Here is a 20,173-nt window from a genome sequence, read left to right as displayed (position 1 = left end):
CCCCTACGCCGATGCCCAGTCTAAGCACGGCGTCCAGGTCCAAGGCCAGAGTCTTCTTCGGCGTTGGTGCCAAGTCCATGCATGGTGTTCCGCCATGGAGCGGGAGCTTTCCCTTCGCCCCTCACCAGAGCCGCCACCGGGGGGGGGGGGGGGGGGGTACTGTCACGTCCTGACCATAGAAAGCCTATATTTTCTATGGTAGAGTAGGTCAGGACGTGACTAGAGGTTTAGTCTAGTTTATTATTTCTATGTGGGTTTCTAGGTTTATTTTCTATGTTGTTTGTGTATGATTCCCAATTAGAGGCAGCTGGTAATCGCTGTCTCTAATTGGGGATCATACTTAAGTTGCGTATTTTCCACCTGTGGGTTATGGGATATTGTTTGAATGTATGTGTTTTGAGTTTGTGCACATAGCTTATCTGTAGTCACGGTTCGTGGTTAGTTTATTGTTTATTGTTTTTGTCATTGCTTAGTTTCACTTTCATTAAAATATGTGGAACTCAACATACGCTGCGCCTTGGTCCGACCATCATTATTACGATCAACGTGACACAAAATAGCTAAAGGACTACAAAGTCAAGATATTGGAGTGGCCATCACAAAGCCCTGACCTCAATCATATAGAATATTTGTGGGCAGAACTGAAAAAGTGTGTGAAAGCAAGGAGGCCTACAAACCTGACTCAGTTACAACAGCTCTGTCAGGAGGAATGGGCCAAAATTCACCCAATTTATCGTGGGAAGCTTGTGGAAGGCTACCCAAAATGTTTTACCCAAGTAAAGCAATTTTAAGGCAATGCTACCAAATACGAATTGAGTGTATTTAAACTTCTGACCAACTGGGAATATGATGAAAGAAATAAAAGCTGAAATAAATAATTCTCTCTACTATTATTCTGACATTTCACATTGTTAATATAAATACAATTACAATAAAGTGGAAGGGTACCAAAACATTTCTGCAGCATTGAAGGTCCCCAAGAACACAGTGGCCACCATCATTATTAAATGGAAGAAGTTTGGAAACACCAAGACTCTTCCTAGAGCTGGCCGCCCGGCCAAACTAAGCAATCGGGGGAGAAGGGCCTTTGTCAGGGAGGTGACCAACAGCCTGATGGTCACTCTAACAGAGCTCCAGAGTTCCTCTGTGGAGATGGGAGAACCTTCCAGAAGGACAACCATCTCTGCAGCTCTTCCAACTTTGTGGTAAAGTTGCCAGACGGAAGCCACTGCTCAGTAAAATGCACATGACAGACCACTGGAGTTTGCCAAAAGGTACCTAAAGGCCTCTGAGACCACGAGAAACAAGATTATCTGGTCTGATGAAAGCCCGGACTTGAACCCGATCGAACATCTCTGGAGAGACCTGAAAATAGCTGTGTAGCGACGCTCCACATCCAACCTGAAAGAGCTTGAGAGGATCTGCAGAGAAGAATGAGAGAAACTACCCAAATACATGTGTACCATGCTTGTATGGTCAAACACAAGAAGACTCAGGGCTGTAGTCGCTACCAAAAGGTGCTTCAACAAAGTCCTAAGTAAAGGGTCTGAATACTTATGTAAATGTGATATTTCCGTTTATATATTTTTTTATAAATTCCACAAACCTATTTTTGATTTGTCATTATGGGTTATTGTGTGTAGATTGATGAGTGGGACAAAAACAATGTAATCAATTGGAGAATGGAGGCTGTAATGTAACAATGTAACAAAATGTGTAAAAAGTCAAGGGGTCTGAATACTTTCCAAATGCATTGTATATTTAATTTGCTCTTTATTTAGTTTACTAAAAACATACTTAAGTACAAAAATGTGTCCCAATTTAGATGATTTGAAATGTATTTAATATACTTAAATGCTAATTGCGTTAAATGTATTTAAAATTGTTCCTATTTAGATCATTTTAAATGTACAGTATATTTATCACAGATATATTTAAGCATGTCTAATTAGATTTTTTTCCTGCTTGGGTAGGCTGCATATGAAAGCACAATGTGGCCATCATTTGCTTGTGAGTGTTGTCTAGCTGGAGTGCGATGGTATGGCCTATGGCACAATTAGACTATAAATCAGTGTTTGGGATTACCAGTAGCCTATGGGTTTTGATAGCAGTTGTTAATCTATTCAAAATAGTTATTACAAAAAAGTATGATAAAAAAATATATCAATAGAATCATTACATATTAATTAATGTAGGTGCTTCTTAACTGAGTTGAGGTTGACATATCACACCCGTTCTTATCCCTAACCATACTTACTTCAAAGCATTTGGTCTCAAGGTAAAAGAGTGATGCAACTTTAATTTTACCACATAGATCTATAGGCTTGATGAGATACCACTTACACTCAAAAATCCAAGAAATACATTTGTTCATAGAGTATTTGTAGAGCCCTGGGTGTGTGTTCCCTGAATCCCAGTGAGACAGGGGTCTTCATACACACGACTCGCCTCTACAAACAAATCAGCAAAACAATCAAGCTACCCACTCTAAAGTAATCAATATAAATAAATAAATGTAAATTAAATGTAAATAACCACGTCTAAAAGTTGTATGACGCAAAACCTTGTTATGTGATGGGGGGGGGGGGGGGGATGTCTGATGTCACGATGACAGGGGCTTGTGGGTAGAGGGTGAGGGGGGGGGTGAGAGAGTGGTCCTGTGACATCATTCTACCTCTTATATACTGAGGGAATGAAGCCCACTGCTCTTCACTTTTACATTCACTAAAGCCAAGGGGACACAGGCAGACACTGAAGACAAGACACTGAAGACGAAGAGAAGACAAGGACAAAACAGACTGAGTACATTCCTACTCCAACTCCCACTTCTCTGTTTCTCTCTCGCTTTCTGCATTTGACCCCTTAACCCTATGGACTTGGGTCCTGCTTAGCTAGGGTGGATTCAGAGCGTGGGATTTGTACGAAGATGCAGGCACAGCTGGCTTGTGTGCTTCTCCTCTGTTTGCCGTGTGGCGTGTTATGTTCAGGTAAGCACGGGTATCCTTTCACATACTTTCCTTTTGATGTTAATTCATTTGCAACCCTTACTGGGTATTAATTTTGTTGCACTGTCAACTGATTCAGTTCGATGTTTACCTTGAAAGAACAGGAAATGGTCTCAGATACCAGGGACTAACTGAATTACTCTCATCTTGCAACAGGTGGATTTCACCACGCACACTTTAGTTATCTTATCTATACCTCCATTGTTTACCCAGATGTTTATCTTATCTATTCACATCCAGTGATTACCCACATATTCCTATCAAGAAGGCATAACTGCTCTGAGGTATTTCTTGTGCAAAGTTTTTGTAGGGTAGACCTGCAGCGCTACGGGGTGTGTGCGTACCTCTGTTCTAGCACAGCACAATGTATCCATCTAATTGTTGAATCAATGCCTTAGCCTTGGTGACTCGGGGGTTTTAGTGCCGGGGCAGCCAACTGAAGCGCTCCAGGACGTCACACTGTTCGGTTGAGCTTATTAAGCACATACCTCCGTCAGAGAAACAAACTGTTACATAGATGTTGCTGTGGGATGGGGGTGTTGGAAAGGGGTGAATCGATCTAGCTGCGCCCCAAAAAGTCTTGACTCCCTGGCTTAAGGAGCAAAAGGGATTTGATTCAACATCAAGTTGAATCAAGTTCAACATCTAATCAACATTAAGTTAAACATCTAAGCAAGATTAGTTTCATCTGAACTCTGTGACACGCTCCAAAATGGAATGTAAAAAAATATGTATTAAGTCTAGCAAGGCTTTGAGCTGTTTTTGCTTGAGCTTTACGGTACCTTTTGCCGAGATTTCATGGGGCACAATGGATCAGGCTCCAACAGGACATTAATAGTCTTTAAAGCAGCTCGTTAGGAATAGTCTATGAGGGCTAAATTGGCACCAAACAGTTAATTTAAGTTGGATAAATCTGTTGTAGACTGCTAGAAAAACCCAGGCGATAGAAACCACGTTTTTACTGAAATGGTTACTTCAGAATTGGAGCTGTATTTTTGTATTATTATGTACCTACCTGTATAATACCTTTATACCTGTACTACGATAAACCTGTATTATAACTCTTGTTTTGTGTCTATCTGACAGATGTTGACCAGGAACAGCGGGCAATAGAGGAGGAGCTGTTGAACAGTCTCTTCACTTCAAAGGTACTGCGCTGCTTCCTCTGTGCACCTGTCAGATCTGAGGTGTGTGTGTGTGTGTGTGTGTGTGTGTGTGTGTGCGTTTGCGTTTGCGTCCCTGCACACAGTTAGTGCCCCCGTAGTGCAGGTGCTCTTTTATGGAGCCTGGATATGTCCGCTTTCTCTCTTGTTCGTTTTTGTTTCAATTGAATTGGCTCATCATGGATTCTATTTGTTCATAGTTTCACAGGTTTCTGGGTTAGTGTTAAGATATACGGTCTTTGAGATGAACATAATGTTCCATCTAGAACAATCAATAAAGCTTTCAAAATCACATCATCACTTTTCAACTCACACATGCATACACACACGCATAGGAATGATAAAGGGTTGAAAATGAAATCATTTAGGTATAACATAATTGCTTTTTATTTTTATTTTTATATATGACCATTTATCGTGCCAGATGCTCCGTAGACAGGCAAGAGGAAATGAAGAAGATAGAACTGGATCTAGTGGAGCCTGGAGACTGATTACCTGAGCTAATACCATTCAGATGGTCCTGACAGCAACATAGCGCCGCGCGGCCGAAACACACACATGCACACAGACACACACATTCTTGTGCACACACGTTTGCACATGAGCACACAACACACACGCATGCGTGACACGCACACAAACGCATACTCTCTCTCAATCCCTACTCCCTCCTCCCCACTCTGTCTGATAAATGAATGGAGATGAGAGGGACACACTGAGACACGACTATGACAAATAAGCTCTGTGATTTATCGCTTACAATGTTCCAAGGGTTCCTTGGGGGGCTGATTGTAATCGTAAGTCACCAGATGACTGATAGAGTGCTCTAGATTAGAAGACACCGGAGAGGAAGTGTTGTAGTAGACACTTGTGGCTTTGTCTTTTCCCCTTTTCTTTTACACACAGATTATAAACATACATGGTTAGGTGGGGGATCCGTTTCCTAATGTTGGAATAGGTTGACTGTTGTTTCAATGACACTTGTTTGCAGGCTGTGAAACAACAGTTTTGTTACTTCATGAAGCATCTGTCAGGTCAATTTATAACTGCTGCATGTATATGCATATGCCGACACTGTCACGCCCTGACCTTAGTTATCTATGCTTTATGTATTATTTTGGTCAGGTCAGGGTGTGACGAGGGTGGTTATGTGTGTTTTTGTCCTGTCTAGGGTTTTTGTATGTCTAGGTAATGTAGGTCTATGGTGGCCTGAATTGGTTCCCAATCAGAGGCAGCTGTTTATCGTTGTCTCTGATTGGGGATCCTATTTAGGTTGCCATTTTTCCATTTTGGATTTGTGAGTTATTGTGTATGTGTAGTTGCCTGTCAGCACTTGTTATTGTAGCTTCACGTTTGTTTTGTTATTTTGTCAGTTTGTTAAGTTTTCTTTGTTTAATTAAAAGAAGAATGTATTCTTATCACGCTGCGCCTTGGTCTCCTCGTTCTGACGGGAAATGGGGAAATGGACCTGGCTCCCCCGTCCTAAGGAGGAGATAGAGGCAGCGAAAGCGGAACGGCAATACTACGAGGAGAAATACCGGAGAATAGAAGAACGGTGAAGATATGAAGGTACAAGGCTAGCACGAAAGCCCGAGAGGCAGCCCCAAGAATTGTTTGGGAGGGGGCACACGAGGAGATTGAATCAGTCAGGTCGGAGACCTGAGCCAACTCCTTGTGCTTACTGTGGGGAGCGTGTTACTGGTCAGGCACCGTGTTATGCGATAGAGCGCACCGTGTCTCCAGTGCGCTATTCTAACATTGGCCGGGCTAGAATGGGCATCCAGCCAGGAAGGAGGGTGCCGGCTCAGCGCTCCTGGTCTCCAGTATACTTCTTTGGGCCAGGATATCCTGCGCCGGCTCTGCATACTGTGTCTCCGGTTAGTCTGCACAGCCCAGTGCGTCCTGTGCCAGTGCCTGCATTTGCAGGGCGAAAATAAACATCCACCCAGGACAGGTTGTGTCAGCTCTACACTCCAGACCTCCAGTGCGCCTCCACAGTCCAGTACATCCTGTTCCTCCACCCCGCACTCGCCCCGAGGTGTGTGTCACCAGCCCAGTACCACCAGTGCCGGCACCAGGCCTACAGTGTACCTCGGCAGTCCAGTACCCCCATGTTCCTGCTCCTCACACTCGCACTGAGGTGCGTGTCCCCAGCCCAGTACCACCAGTGCCGGCACCACGCACCAGGCCTACAGTGTGCCTCAGCAGTCCAGAGCGTCTGGCGACAGTACCCAGTCCAGAGCTTCCGGCGACAGTACCCAGTCCAAAGCTTCCGGCGACAGTACCCAGTCCAGAGCCTCCGGCGACAGTACCCAGTCCAGAGCTTCCGGCGACAGTACCCAGTCCAGAGCTTCCGGCGACAGTACCCAGTCCAGAGCTTCCGGCGACAGTACCCAGTCCAGAGCGTCCGGCGACAGTAGCCAGTAGCCAGTAGCCAGTAGACAGTAGCCAACCTCCAACGACGGGCCACGGTCCGGAGCCTCCAACGACGGGCCACGGTCCGGAGCCTCCAACGACGGGCCACGGTCCGGAGCCTCCAACGACGGGCCACGGTCCGGAGCCTCCAACGACGGGCCACTGTCCGGAGCCTCCAACGACGGGCCACGGTCCGGGGTCTCCAGCGACGGTCCCCGGCCCGGGGTCTCCAGCGACGGTCCCCAGTCCAGAACACCAAATTCTGGATATACCAGTAGTCACTGTCTTAAAAATGTCTGATGTAGAAATCTAGCCAGTAACTAATCTCGCCACTCAGAGCTGTCATGAGAAACATAGAAGTGGGGACAGGGGCTACCTGAAACGGCAGTTAATCCCTCTACTCTGGTTGCTGGCATTATTGGACTGCTCCATAAAAACTATTTTCCGTCCCTCAGTCCCTCAATAATTAACTGACAATGAGAGAGAACACACTGGGGAAAGACGGGGCTACATCGAAATGTAATGTGAAGTGACCTTTCTGCACAATTAAAAGTGTACCTACCTCTCGTCTCAACACTCAGTGTCTTAACAAACTGTTCATTTGGAAGTTAACAAGAGCTAATTTGTATTTGAGGTCGGTAGGGTTTTCTAAATGTCAACATCGTAAGGAACTCACAGGAGTATCCAACAGACTAAGATGTCCTTTCTGTGGTTTATCCTCAGTCTGCTCAGTACAAAATAATCCACTCTGTGACATTTCTCCCCCATGGCCTCCAAATCCATATGTAATATCTAACAACTCAACAATGGAGATGCAGAAAATAAAAGTGTTGTCCTTTGCCATCCATAAAGGAAAGATGATGGGATTTTAAATGATTTAGAAGCACCAATCTTCTGTTCCTTACGACTCAGTGACACCCGGGAGGGAGTCTGGGCTGTGCTGTGTTAACGAGTCGGCCCACGCACAGAGGCCCCAACGGGCACCAATAGGAGCCTCACACCATCCAAAACCACACACTCAAACTAGATTATGATACAGCAGGATTGAAGCTAGTTAGATCTGACTGATCCACGAGAGAGTGCAAAGGCAAAGCACACCTATGCACACACGCAAGCGTTTATGTATATCGTAGTCCTAGTATTTATTTCTATGCTCCTCCTAGATGAAACAGAGCAAGCAGGGCGCCCCCTACTGGCGTGTGTCCCTGGTGAATGTGTGCAGGATGGTGAACAGCCTGATGAATAGCCTGTCGTGGAGAGAACAGGAGGAGTATAACACTGAGGAGGAGCTGTGGGAGAGACTGGCCTCCCTTCATGAGCCCCTGGACAAGCTTCTAGACCTACTGCAGATCTGCAGAGTGCTGCAGCCCCGAGAGGTGAGGGACACCCATACCTACAAAAACAGATGCTCATGCACGGAGAGCAATTCTCACATTTGAATAGAACATCTGTCATGCAGTCATATACATTTCAAGTGAGTCACACAAACACACACACAGTAAACACGCACAGGGATAAGCACTCTAGGGCCTAGAGTCAATCAGATCAAGCGTTACCCGGCGATAGCAGACACCTGCATTGCAGATGTTTTGGCGGAGTTGGAACTGCGTTGGCACCGTCAAATTGGTGAGCAACTGCTCTTGCTATCATTTTAATGAAGTCACAACCACCCCACTCATGTTAAAGTTCAGAATGAGAAAGTGGAGGCTAGATAGAGATAATGACGCTGAAATCAAAAAATCATTCAACGAAATAATGAGGATTTCTATCTTCCGAATCGAGGTGTAGATTACATCTCACATTCCAGTGTTCGAACTTGTAAACAAGGCTGCATGGGATTTCTGTTAATGCGACTCAGTGCAGCCAATGGCAATGTTCGCTTTAGCTATAATGCCGGGAGCCACTTGTGGATTTGAAAACTCTAACGCAGTTCCACCTCCTACACCCCCAAAACAACCGCTATGCGGATGTTGGCTGAAGCAAATCTGATTGTATCAAGCCCTTAGTCTACAGCAGGGATGGGCACCTCCTCAGAGGCGGAGTGGTGTCCGACTTTTTCCCCGTCCCTAACAAGTACAGCTGATTTAAACTAATTGCATTCTAAACTGAAGATAATGATTAGTTGATTGTTGGAGTCAGGTGTGTTAGTTGGGGAAAAAGTGTGACACCAGTCAGGCCCCCGAGGCCTGGAGTTGCCTGTCAGCACTTGTTATTGTAGCTTCAGGTGGCATCTCTGGTCTACAGGGAGAAGCGTCTCATACCCACACAAAAACAGGGCCACACACATACCCCTCAGTCACACTCAGCCTCCATGCCAGCCTCCTTACAACGGTAAACACACCTCATTAAATGCACCTCCTCCTCGTCTTTCTCAAACGTCTCCATCATGTTGATATGCACATTGTCAGCTCCTCACGCATCGTGGTAGACTCTTTAGCCTGGCTATACAGATTAGTACTTGCTTTATCATGCATGGAACAACACACTAAACACTTGTTTAAGGGCTCTATTTAAACATATATGCTTTAGCCAACATCGACATAGCAGTTGTTTTTCACAGTGTCGGAGGTGGAACTGCGTTAGAGTTGTCAAATCCACAAGCGGTCCCTGTCCTTATACCTAATGCATAAATACATTGCCATTAGTTGCACGGAGTCACATTACGAGAAATCCAATGCTGCCTTGTTTACAAGTTTGAAAACTGGAATGTGAGATGTAATCGACACCTCAATATTATTTCTATATAGCCACATTCTCATTCTGGTAAAAAAAGAATGTGACATGTCATACTCTTTTTGGCCAGACAGCATCGGATACATGGGCTACACATACAAAGACAGAGGGGCACTGTTTGCCACGCTAGTACCTAATGCGAGTGGGACAGGTGTGGTTTCATGACAATGATCAAGAGCAGCTGCTCACCGATTTGACAGCTCCAACGCAGTTACACCTCTGACACTGCCAAAACATCAGCGGTTAACGCGGGATCTGATTGATCTCGGTCTAACACACAGCTGCATGTTGTGCTATATATGGAACATATACTGAACAAAAATATAAACGCAACATGCAACAAGTTCAAAGATTTTACTGAGTTACAGTTCATATGTCTAAATCAGTCAATTGAAATAAATGCATTAGGCCCTAATCTATGGGCCTCAGGGTCTTGTCACTGTATTTTTGTGCATTTAAATTGCCATCGATATGATGCAATTGTGTTCGGTGTCCGTAGCTTTGCCTGACCATACCATAACCCCACCGCCACCATGGGGCACTATGTTCACAATGTTGAACATAGTTGTGAGGCCAGTTGTGAGGCCAGTTGGATGTACTGCCAAATTCTCTATAACGACGTTGGAGGTGGTTTATGGTAGAGAAATGAACATACAATTATCTGGAAACAGCTCTGGTGGACATTTCTGCAGTCAGCATGCTAATTACACTCTCCCTCAAAACTTGAGACATCTGTGGCATTGTGTTGTGTGACAAAACTGCACATTTAGTGCAGTGGCCTTTCATTGTCCCCAGCACAAGGTGCACCTGTGTAAATACCATGCGGTGTAATCAGATTATTGATATGCCACACCTGTCAGGTGGATGGATTATCTTGTCAAAGGAGAAATGCTCACTGACAGGGATGTAAACAAACTTATGCACAAACTTTGAGAGAAATAAGCTTTTTGTGCGTATGGAAAATTTCTGGGATCTTTTTTATCAGCTCACTTCATACATTGTGTTTGTTTTTTTAGGTCAATGTACAAGGAATACATTGGTTTTCATGGCATTATGCACCACAGAAGAGTCTCAGGAGTGGCTTATTCTGTCTTTCTTTACAGGTGCTTGACGCCGATCGAAACAGGGACAACCCGCTCAAAAGGAAATCACCGTATATTTTTAAGAGGCAGGTGAAAAACACCAAAGCTCGGAGGCCCTACATATTAAAGCGGAGTACATTTTACTGACCCACCCCCACGGAAGAGAAAGAAAGACACTATATATTCTGTGGATATGTGACCATATGTGCTCTTTGTTGTCGCATTATTATTGATGTTTCCCCGGTGTCCTGCCGATACAGATGATATCTCAATCCTGTGTCCATCACCGTAGGTCTCTACTAACATACTAGGCCTGCTCCATAAAGCAAACAAAAGCAGTAAGCAAATGTGTATCTTTTGAGAGGCTTTGTATTTCTCATTTTTGTTCACTTGCACAAACACATTTCTTTCATTTCCAAATGTGATTAAACAATACATATTTCAAAACCACTGAGATGTCACAAGTCTTTTTTTCAAAACTAGCTGTTTATGATAACACACATCAAAATGAGAGCAGGCATTACATCACTGGTTCCCTTTCAAGTCACCTTTAAACCATCTCAGGGACCAGTCAGCAACGTCCCACGAGCCAGAGGTTGAGAAACACTGATCTAGATACTTCCAAGTGGTGCTGAATTGTTTTTCAATTTCATTTCATTAAATGTCAGGATGATAGCTACTGTGTGAAATACATGAGGCAAATGTTCTGTATAGCCTCTTTAATTAATGTTAAAAGCAATATACTACCTACAATCAGTGCATCAAAAGTAAGAATAGGTAAATTGGCTCTTGAGATCCCCTTCCATATTGACATACTGGAATAGGAATACATTTGGTTTACTTGCGTAACCCCGGTTCTATGAGAATACGAGTGAGATATGTCACTTATGGGATACTCCTAGGGGCGTGTCACAAGCTTGAAGTATCCAATCCCACAGCGTCTGTTGGAGACAGACTGGTCGAGTGGTGAATGAGGTGAGCCCCTCTCCTCCATAAAAGGAACCGCTCGCCAGCCGACTGGTCATTCTCGAGCACCTTTGTGCTCTTGCAAGCAGGGAAAAGTGGTGACGCATCACTCGTATTCTCATAGAACCGGGGTTAAGCAAGTAACTCAAAGTAACTCTAATATTTGTTTCGATGTGTCACTTATGGGATATGGCCAACTCCCGCAACGCAGACATGCGCTCCGAAGCCAGAGTAGTTTCAACAGCATCAGCCCTCAGAGGATCCAACGCTGAGGACAGTATGCACCAATGAAGGTGCAGTGGCGTCCAGTCGGTAAAACCTCATTAAAGTATGAGGTGGTGGCCCAAATACCACCTTGCAAAACTCTTGTAAAGAGATGCCTTTGAACAGTGCCCAAGAGAGAGCCATACCTCTGTTGGAATGAGCCCTCACGGGGCTGTAAAACCCTTGCTATTATAAGTCAATATAATAGCCTCCACTATTCAATGGGACAGCCATATGTTAGAGAGTGGCCTACCCTGGCAGGGCGGAACCCAGGAAGAGTTGGTCACTCTTGCGCCATGCTCTCATTCCATCCAAGTATATGTACAAAGCGCGTACTGAACATAAATGGCAGAGACACCCTTCTTCTGTAGAAGTAAATGGTGGCGGGTGGAAAGCCGTAAGCTCTAAGGCAAGACAATTGGATTGGATAACCCCGGAGGAAACTGTAGGCACAAATGGTGGACTGACAGTGTGTGTAAAGGCTGATCAGCAAACCCATCTTGAGGGAGAGATATTTCAACGCTTTCCAACGGCTCAAAATTGCTGAGAAATTTGCTTCAAGCACAATAGACAGGTCCCTGGACGGGGCAAAAAGCTTGGATACTCGTAATATGTGACACGCTCCCTACATGAAACAACAGACCAGAAGCCGTTTCCCTACTGTGTTACAGTCAATGCATATTTGACAGGCTGAGATAGCGGCTGAAAAGGCACTTAAGTGTTTTTAACCGTTTTTGTTCACACCACTTCTCAAAAAACGCATAACTTGCTTGCATACAGTGAGAGCATAGAAGGGGCCCTTGCACTCTGGATAGTCTCAATGAGGCAAACCTATCACACTCAGATGTCTACTACCACCAGGCCAGGCCCCAGAGGATCATAGATACTTGGTGAAGGAGGGAAATCTTCCTGTTCCCCCTGGTCCAAAAGATACCTGTGTAAATGTAGTTGCCTTTTCATAAGCAGGAGAATAATCTCTGCTAACCAGGGCCTCCATGGTCATCGAGGGGCTACCAAGATAAGAGATAATCCTTGTTTCCTTACTCAGTCCAGAGTGGGGGGAATCAAATAAAATGTCATTTGTCACATGCGCCGAATACAACAGGTACAACCTTACTGTGAAATGCCTACTTACACGCCCTTTCCCAACAATGCAGAGGTAAAAAGTAAGAACAATGTATAAAAAAAAATGCTAAAAAATTGTAACAGAATAAAATAACAATGACAAGACTATACAAGGAATACCGGTAAGAGAATCAATTTGCAGAGGTATGAGGTAAAATGTACATGTAAATCAGGATAGATAATTAACAGAGTGGCAGCAGTTTATGTGAAGAGTGTGAAAGTGTGTTGCGTCAATATACATACATTACCGTTCAAAAGTTCTTACAAATGTCCTTGTTTTTTGAAATAAAAGCAAATTGTTTGTCCACTAAAATAACATCAAATTGATCAGAAATACAATGTAGACATTGTTAATGTTGTAAATGACTATTGTAGCTGGAAATGGCATATTTTTTATGGAATATCTACATAGGCCCATTATCAGCAACCTTCACTCCTGTGTTCCAATGGCACATTGTGTTAGCGAATCCAAGTTTATCATTTTAAAAGGCTAATTGATCATTAGAAAACCCTTTTGCAATTATGTTAGCACAGCTGAAAACTGTTGTTCTGATTAAAGAAGCAATAAAACTGTCCTTTAGACTAGTATCTGGAGCATAGGCATTTGTGGGTTCGATTACAGGCTCAAAAGGGTCAGAAACAAATAACTTTATTCTGAAACTCATTAGTCTATTCTTGTTCTGAGGAATGAAGGCTGTTCCATGTGAGAAATTGCCAAGAAACTGAAGATCTCGTACAACGCTGTGTGCTACTCCCTTCACAGAACAGCACAAACTGTCTCTAACCAGAATAGAAAGAGGAATGGGAGGCCCCGGTGCACAACAGAGCAAGAGGACAAGTACATTAGAGTTTCTAGTTTGAGAAACAGACGCCTTACAAGTCCTCAACTGGAAGCTTCATTAAATAGTACCCACAAAACACCTCTCAACGTCAACAGTGAAGAGGCGACTCCCGGATGCTGGTCTTCTAGGCAGAGTTCCTCTGTCAAGTGTCTGTGTTCTTTTGCCCGTCTTAATCTTTTCTTTTTATAGGCCAGTCTAAGATATGGCTTTTTCATTACAACTCTGCCTAGGAGGGCAGAGAGAGAAATATATTAATTCAATCAACTTTCACATGAAGCTCAATATTTTTTTGGTCTCAAATAAAACAACTGTAGTGCCACATGATCTTTGAAACTCCATTCAGATGCCGCAAACTAACAAAAATATATTCATTTAATTTTCAATTCTAAGAAAACAACAGCGATACTGTCAACTTTTCCCCCATCCTGTTCTGCTCCATATTCCCCTTTCCCTTATTACTAAAGTGGCAGGTAGCCTAGTGGTTAGAGCGTTGGACTAGTAACTGAAAGGTTGCAAGATCGAATCCCCGAACCGACAAGGTAAAAATCTGTCGTTCTGCCATCATTTAAAATAAGAATTTGTTCTTTAACTGACTTGCCTAGTTGAATATAGGTAAAATAAAAAAATAAAAAAGCACAGCCATAGTGACTATCAAATTACAGAAACACAGTATGGAGCAACAAGTGTCTCAAATGTTGATGATTGCATATAAATGTCAACACATTAGATACATAGATGACATACAGGGACCATGTCTATTCATCAAATTGTATAGTATGGATGCACACATGCCAACAGATGGCAGTATTACACAATGTAACTGAACCTTGGCTGTTGAGCCAGTGAATGAGGGAGAAAAACAGATTGAGTAAGTACAAAGTATTAATAGAATGGATTTTAGAAAACAAATTGTTTTCAATTCTTACCGTATTATTCCTACCATCACAGAAGTTGTGTTCCCTTCCAGTACATTTGTGTGAAAGAGTTTACAGTATCAAAACCAGTAAGGTTTGATTTACTCAAAAAAAAATATCCTTAGCATCAACACCCCCCAACACTCTACCACACAACAGATGACACATTACGCTATGTGAATAAATTCAACATCAGTAAACCCTGCTGCCTACAGTAGTAATGTTTAGATGTAGCTTTTTGTTTTGGCCAAAGTACGCCGCTTCAAATCTGGTCAAATTTAGAGTCGGAATGCAGACGGACAGGTGAAGACTTGTCTGTGTGAGCCTGGGCGCTTCCTGCCTGCTGGAGCCTCTTTAGTTTGTCGAGTCTCTCTCACTAAATGAAAATCATTCTCTCATCTGGACGGGGACACAGCAAATCCTGTCTGTCTGTAGAACAGGCACAAGGTTCTCAGATCAAGGTAATGGCATGTGAAGGAATGAGATTAGTTCCATTTTTGCGAAATCTGATTGTGTGAATTGGATGATGGCATAACAAGAGCGACTTTGTTACGGGGCCTGCCGAGACGGTAATTAGGCCCTCATATGGGCGCCATTACTAAACTCACCACAAAAGGGCCGAGGGGACGGGGCCGTGTCTGTGCTACTTATTGTCACCCACTGCTGCCTGTCAATGAAAATATATGCACATTGTGTGGACAATACAGTTTTTCTAATTATAACATAATCTCTAGAACAATGGCCCTAGTTTGAAGAAAGAGGAGAACCACTTCTAGTCAGCAGAGATCAAACCTTGATTTACATTTTAGACCTTTGGATAGGCCATAATACTGCTTTTTCTTACCCTAACCCAAGCATCATGTCCTCCTCCAGGGTCAACCTTAACCCTAGCCTCAACCGCAACCCTAACCCTAGCTTCATGTCCACATCCCATTTCAACCCTAACCCTAGCCTCATGTCCTCCTCCAGGGTCAACCTTAACCCTAGCCTCAACCACAACCCTAACCCTAGCCTCAACCGCAACCCTAACCCTAGCTTCATGTCCACATCCCATTTCAACCCTAATCCTAGCCTCATACAACACTAACCCTTACCCTAACCCTAGCTTCATGTCCATATCCCGTTTCAACCCTAACCCTCAACCACAACCCTAACCCTAAAAAATAACCTACATCTTTGAGCGAGAAACCAATGGGATTCTTCGTGACAGATATCTGGAACGCAGTCAGGCCTAGAAATAGCCAGTGCACTTAAAGGGATCAGTTATAGAGGCATGTTGTTACAAGCACCAAGACATTGTTTTTCTCGTGTCATCGTCATTGGACGGGAGTGTTGCTGTAGCACCTGTCATGCTGGGAGCTCATCGGACATACCGTTTATAAAATGCTCTCTCTCACAAACACACACAAACGAACGCACACACAAACTACAAGTTACAACGTTTATAGTATACAAAAGGTGAAAAAGAGTACAGTGAAATTCTTACCATGAGAGCTCTTTCCCAACATCAGATGGCTTATTTATCACAAAACAATTTGATGTTGCCAATAAAGTTTATGATTACTTCATTGGCAAACTTAGTCAGGAAATGCCAAAAACTAACAGTGAGCAATCGTATTCATGCATAAAAAAACAAAATGAAAGAAAATCATTGTAAGTTTAAATTTTGAAAATATAGTTTTGGAGAGGTGGCAAAATTGTTGTTAACAATCAATAAATGACAAATCTCTTGGCATTGAATAGTAGCTGACTCTATAGCCACTCCTTTCTGTCATATACTGTTTATTCATCTGAGCCTAGAGGAAATTGTTTGTCATCAGGCCTGGAGGGAATCCAAAGTCATTCAGCTACCCAAGGATGGTAAAGCGGGCCTTACTGGTTCTAGGCCTGAATGTCAGGCCAAGAAACAGCCTGAGCATTTAACACTAGAATCATTAAAGAAGTCATTTTGACTGCTCATCATTTTTTTGTATTACTCTTCCATTTGTTAAGTCATGCCCACCTCCATCCTTGACCTATCAACTTGCGGCCAGCTCTTAGCAAACTGTTGGAAAACATTGTGTTCGAACAAATACAATGCTATTTATATATAAACAAATGAACAACAGACTTTCAGAATGTTTATAGAGAAGGGCACTCAGCATGTACTAAACTGACACATATGACTGATGATAGGTTGAAAAAAATTTACAATAAAAAGATTGTGGGAGCTGTACTGTTATATTTCAATGCAGCATTTGATATTATTGACCTGTTGTTGAAAAAAACATATGTGTTATGGCTATTCAACCTCTGCCATATAGTGGATTCAGAGCAATCTATATAATACAACACAGAGTGTTTCCTTTAATGGACGGTTCTTTAATGTTAAATATGTCAAGTGTGTTGTACCACAGGGCAGCTCTCTTGACCCTCTTCTATTTTCTATTTTTACCAATGACCTGCCAAATAAATGTATCATGCAACAATTTCAAAAATGTTACTGAGTTACAGTTCATTAGGCACTAATCTATGGATTTCACATGACTGGGAAGGGGCGCAGCGACCCACTTAGGAGCCAGGCCCACCCACTGGGGAGCCATGCCCAGCCAATAAGAATGAGTTTTTCCCCACAAAAGGGCTTTATTACAGACAGAAATACTCCTCAGTTTCATCAGCTGTCTGGGTGGCTGGTCTCAGACGATTCCGCAGGTGAAGAAGCTGGATGTGGTCCTGTGCTGGCATGTTTACACATTGTCTGCGGTTTCTGAGGCTGGTTGGACGTACTGCCAAATTCTCAAAAAAGACGTTGGAGGTGGCTTATGGTAGAGAAATTAACATTGAAATATCTGGCAACAGCTCTGGTGGACATTCCTGTTGTCAGCATGCCAATTGCACGCTGCCTCAAACTTGAGACATCTATGACATTGTGTTGTGTGACATAACTGTGGACTTTTATTGTCCCCAGGACAAGGTAATGTGTAATGATCATGTTGTTTAATCAGCTTCTTGATATACCACACCTGTTAGGTGAATGGATTATCTTGGCAAAGGAAAAATGCTCACTAACAGGGATACAAACAAATTTCTGCACAAAATAAATAAGCTTTTTTGAAATATTTCTGGAATCTCATTTCTGGAATTTTTTATTTCAGTTCAGCTCATGAAACATGGGACCAACACTTTACATATTACATTTATATTTTTGCTAATGGGGATCCTAATAAAATTCTGAAAACGTTCTTAGTTTCACACAACAATAGCACTTCCTTCAAAGTTGGATTGCCAGGTTTTGGGCATTCTGAATAGTATTGTGTTAAACAGTTTGTCAGAATGTCACCTCTTACCTGGACTACTGCAACGCTCATCTCCATAGCCTCTCTGTCAACCCTCTTCTATATAATGCTCATCTCTATAGCCTCTCTGTCAACCCTCTTAAATATGTTCCGAATTCAATTGCTTTCGTGGTCACCCTGAAGGGTACACCATTTTGGTGTTACCATTATGGCTCAATCTGTTTGCAGGCATTTGGATGGACTGGCAGGGGGAAGAGAAAAGACAGTGTTCACCTTCTGGGTCCTTATCTGATGTTATGGCATAAAGTAAGACTGAGGAACATTGGAGAACTTCTCACCATTGTGCACATTGTCTGAATGCTGTTAAACTTTTAAAAGAGCATCCTTTATTTCGCACCACTGGAAACCGAAACGTTCCTACATCTGCACCAAAATCTGGGAAACCATCACATCCACTTTCCACCAACTCCACTGCTCACCTCCATGTCCTAGCGCTTTCTTACCTCTCTGACATGCTGCAAACCTAAATCCCCTGTCACTCAGTCTACTCATCTGACTCTGGCTTCCTTATCACCACCAACACCAGACTCCTGGCCACTGGAGACCTTGTTTTCAGTGCCTTCAGCTCAGCTGCACTCCTCTGAAACTCCTGGAACATCCATCACTCCATTTACATATTTAAAACCAGACTCACAGACAACACCTATGTTACCCTCCACTCAATGTGTTACACATTTCTCGGTAGAACCCTTTGCAAAGGTTTATACCTAGCACCAAATGTGGTTCCTCTATGGGGACAAGTAGAAGTCTTGTATGTTCTACATAGCACATTTTTTCCAAAGAGTGTTCAACCATAGACCCTTACCATTCAGTTCCTGTGATGTGTTCAGTGTGTTGCTGGAATTGTCATTTGTCATAGTTTGTCAAATGTTTTGTTGAATTAAATATTTTACATTTCTAGTGGTATATTTCTCTAAGTTCTTCCGTAATTTGAATATGAAAGGCATTGTGCTTCATCTCTTCTAGTCTGACTCCATAGACTTCAGAAGTTTGTAATGTTGTGATGATAAATGTGTCCCCTGATTTCACCGGTGGGAATAGATCCATATTTTTTATTTCTAGTGATCCAAAGAAATTGTATTTGATGCCAACATCAACATCCAGACTTACAGTGCCTTGCGAAAGTATTCGGCCCCCTTGAACTTTGCGACCTTTTGCCACATTTCAGGCTTCAAACATAAAGATATAAAACTGTATTTTTTTGTGAAGAATCAACAACAAGTGGGACACAATCATGAAGTGGAACGACATTTAGTGGATATTTCAAACTTTTTTAACAAATCAAAAACTGAAAAATTGGGCGTGCAGAATTATTCAGCCCCTTTAAGTTAATACTTTGTAGCGCCACCTTTTGCTGCGATTACAGCTGTAAGTCGCTTGGGGTATGTCTCTATCAGTTTTGCACATCGAGAGACTGAAATTTTTTCCCATTCCTCCTTGCAAAACAGCTCGAGCTCAGTGAGGTTGGATGGAGAGCATTTGTGAACAGCAGTTTTCAGTTCTTTCCACAGATTCTCGATTGGATTCAGGTCTGGACTTTGACTTGGCCATTCAAACACCTGGATATGTTTATTTTTGAACCATTCCATTGTAGATTTTGCTTTATGTTTTGGATCATTGTCTTGTTGGAAGACAAATCTCCGTCCCAGTCTCAGGTCTTTTGCAGACTCCATCAGGTTTTCTTCCAGAATGGTCCTGTATTTGGCTCCATCCATCTTCCCATCAATTTTAACCATCTTCCCTGTCCCTGCTGAAGAAAAGCAGGCCCAAACCATGATGCTGCCACCACCATGTTTGACAGTGGGGATGGTGTGTTCAGCTGTGTTGCTTTTACGCCAAACATAACGTTTTGCATTGTTGCCAAAAAGTTCCATTTTGGTTTCATCTGACCAGAGCACCTTCTTCCACATGTTTGGTGTGGCTTGTGGCAAACTTTAAACAACACTTTTTATGGATATCTTTAAGAAATGGCTTTCTTTTTGCCACTCTTCCATAAAGGCCAGATTTGTGCAATATACGACTGATTGTTGTCCTATGGACAGAGTCTCCCACCTCAGCTGTAGATCTCTGCAGTTCATCCGGAGTGATCATGGGCCTCTTGGCTGAATCTCTGATCAGTCTTCTCCTTGTATGAGCTGAAAGTTTAGAGGGATGGCCAGGTCTTGGTAGATTTGCAGTGGTCTGATACTCCTTCCATTTCAATATTATCGCTTGCACAGTGCTCCTTGGGATGTTTAAAGCTTGGGAAATCTTTTTGTATCCAAATCCGGCTTTAAACTTCTTCACAACAGTATCTCGGACCTGCCTGGTGTGTTCCTTGTTCTTCATG

At 43.0% G+C, this 20,173-nt stretch overlaps 1 protein-coding gene across 1 annotated transcript; it reads left to right on the top strand.

Annotated features, from left to right (window-relative positions):
* Positions 1-2,723: 2,723 nt before the first annotated feature.
* On the top strand, positions 2,724-10,848 carry LOC139416475 (neurotensin/neuromedin N-like). Its single transcript, XM_071165109.1, has 4 exons — positions 2,724-2,987; positions 4,092-4,153; positions 7,747-7,959; positions 10,420-10,848. The coding sequence occupies exons 1-4, from the start codon at positions 2,927-2,929 to the stop codon at positions 10,543-10,545; spliced, it is 462 nt and encodes a 153-aa protein (XP_071021210.1). The 5' UTR covers positions 2,724-2,926; the 3' UTR covers positions 10,546-10,848.
* Positions 10,849-20,173: the final 9,325 nt, after the last annotated feature.

This window comes from Oncorhynchus clarkii, chromosome 1 (assembly GCF_045791955.1).
Source record: "Oncorhynchus clarkii lewisi isolate Uvic-CL-2024 chromosome 1, UVic_Ocla_1.0, whole genome shotgun sequence".
Classification (NCBI taxonomy): domain Eukaryota; kingdom Metazoa; phylum Chordata; class Actinopteri; order Salmoniformes; family Salmonidae; genus Oncorhynchus; species Oncorhynchus clarkii.
Note: the sequence above shows the minus strand (reverse complement) of the source record. Positions and strands in the feature narration are given on the sequence as shown.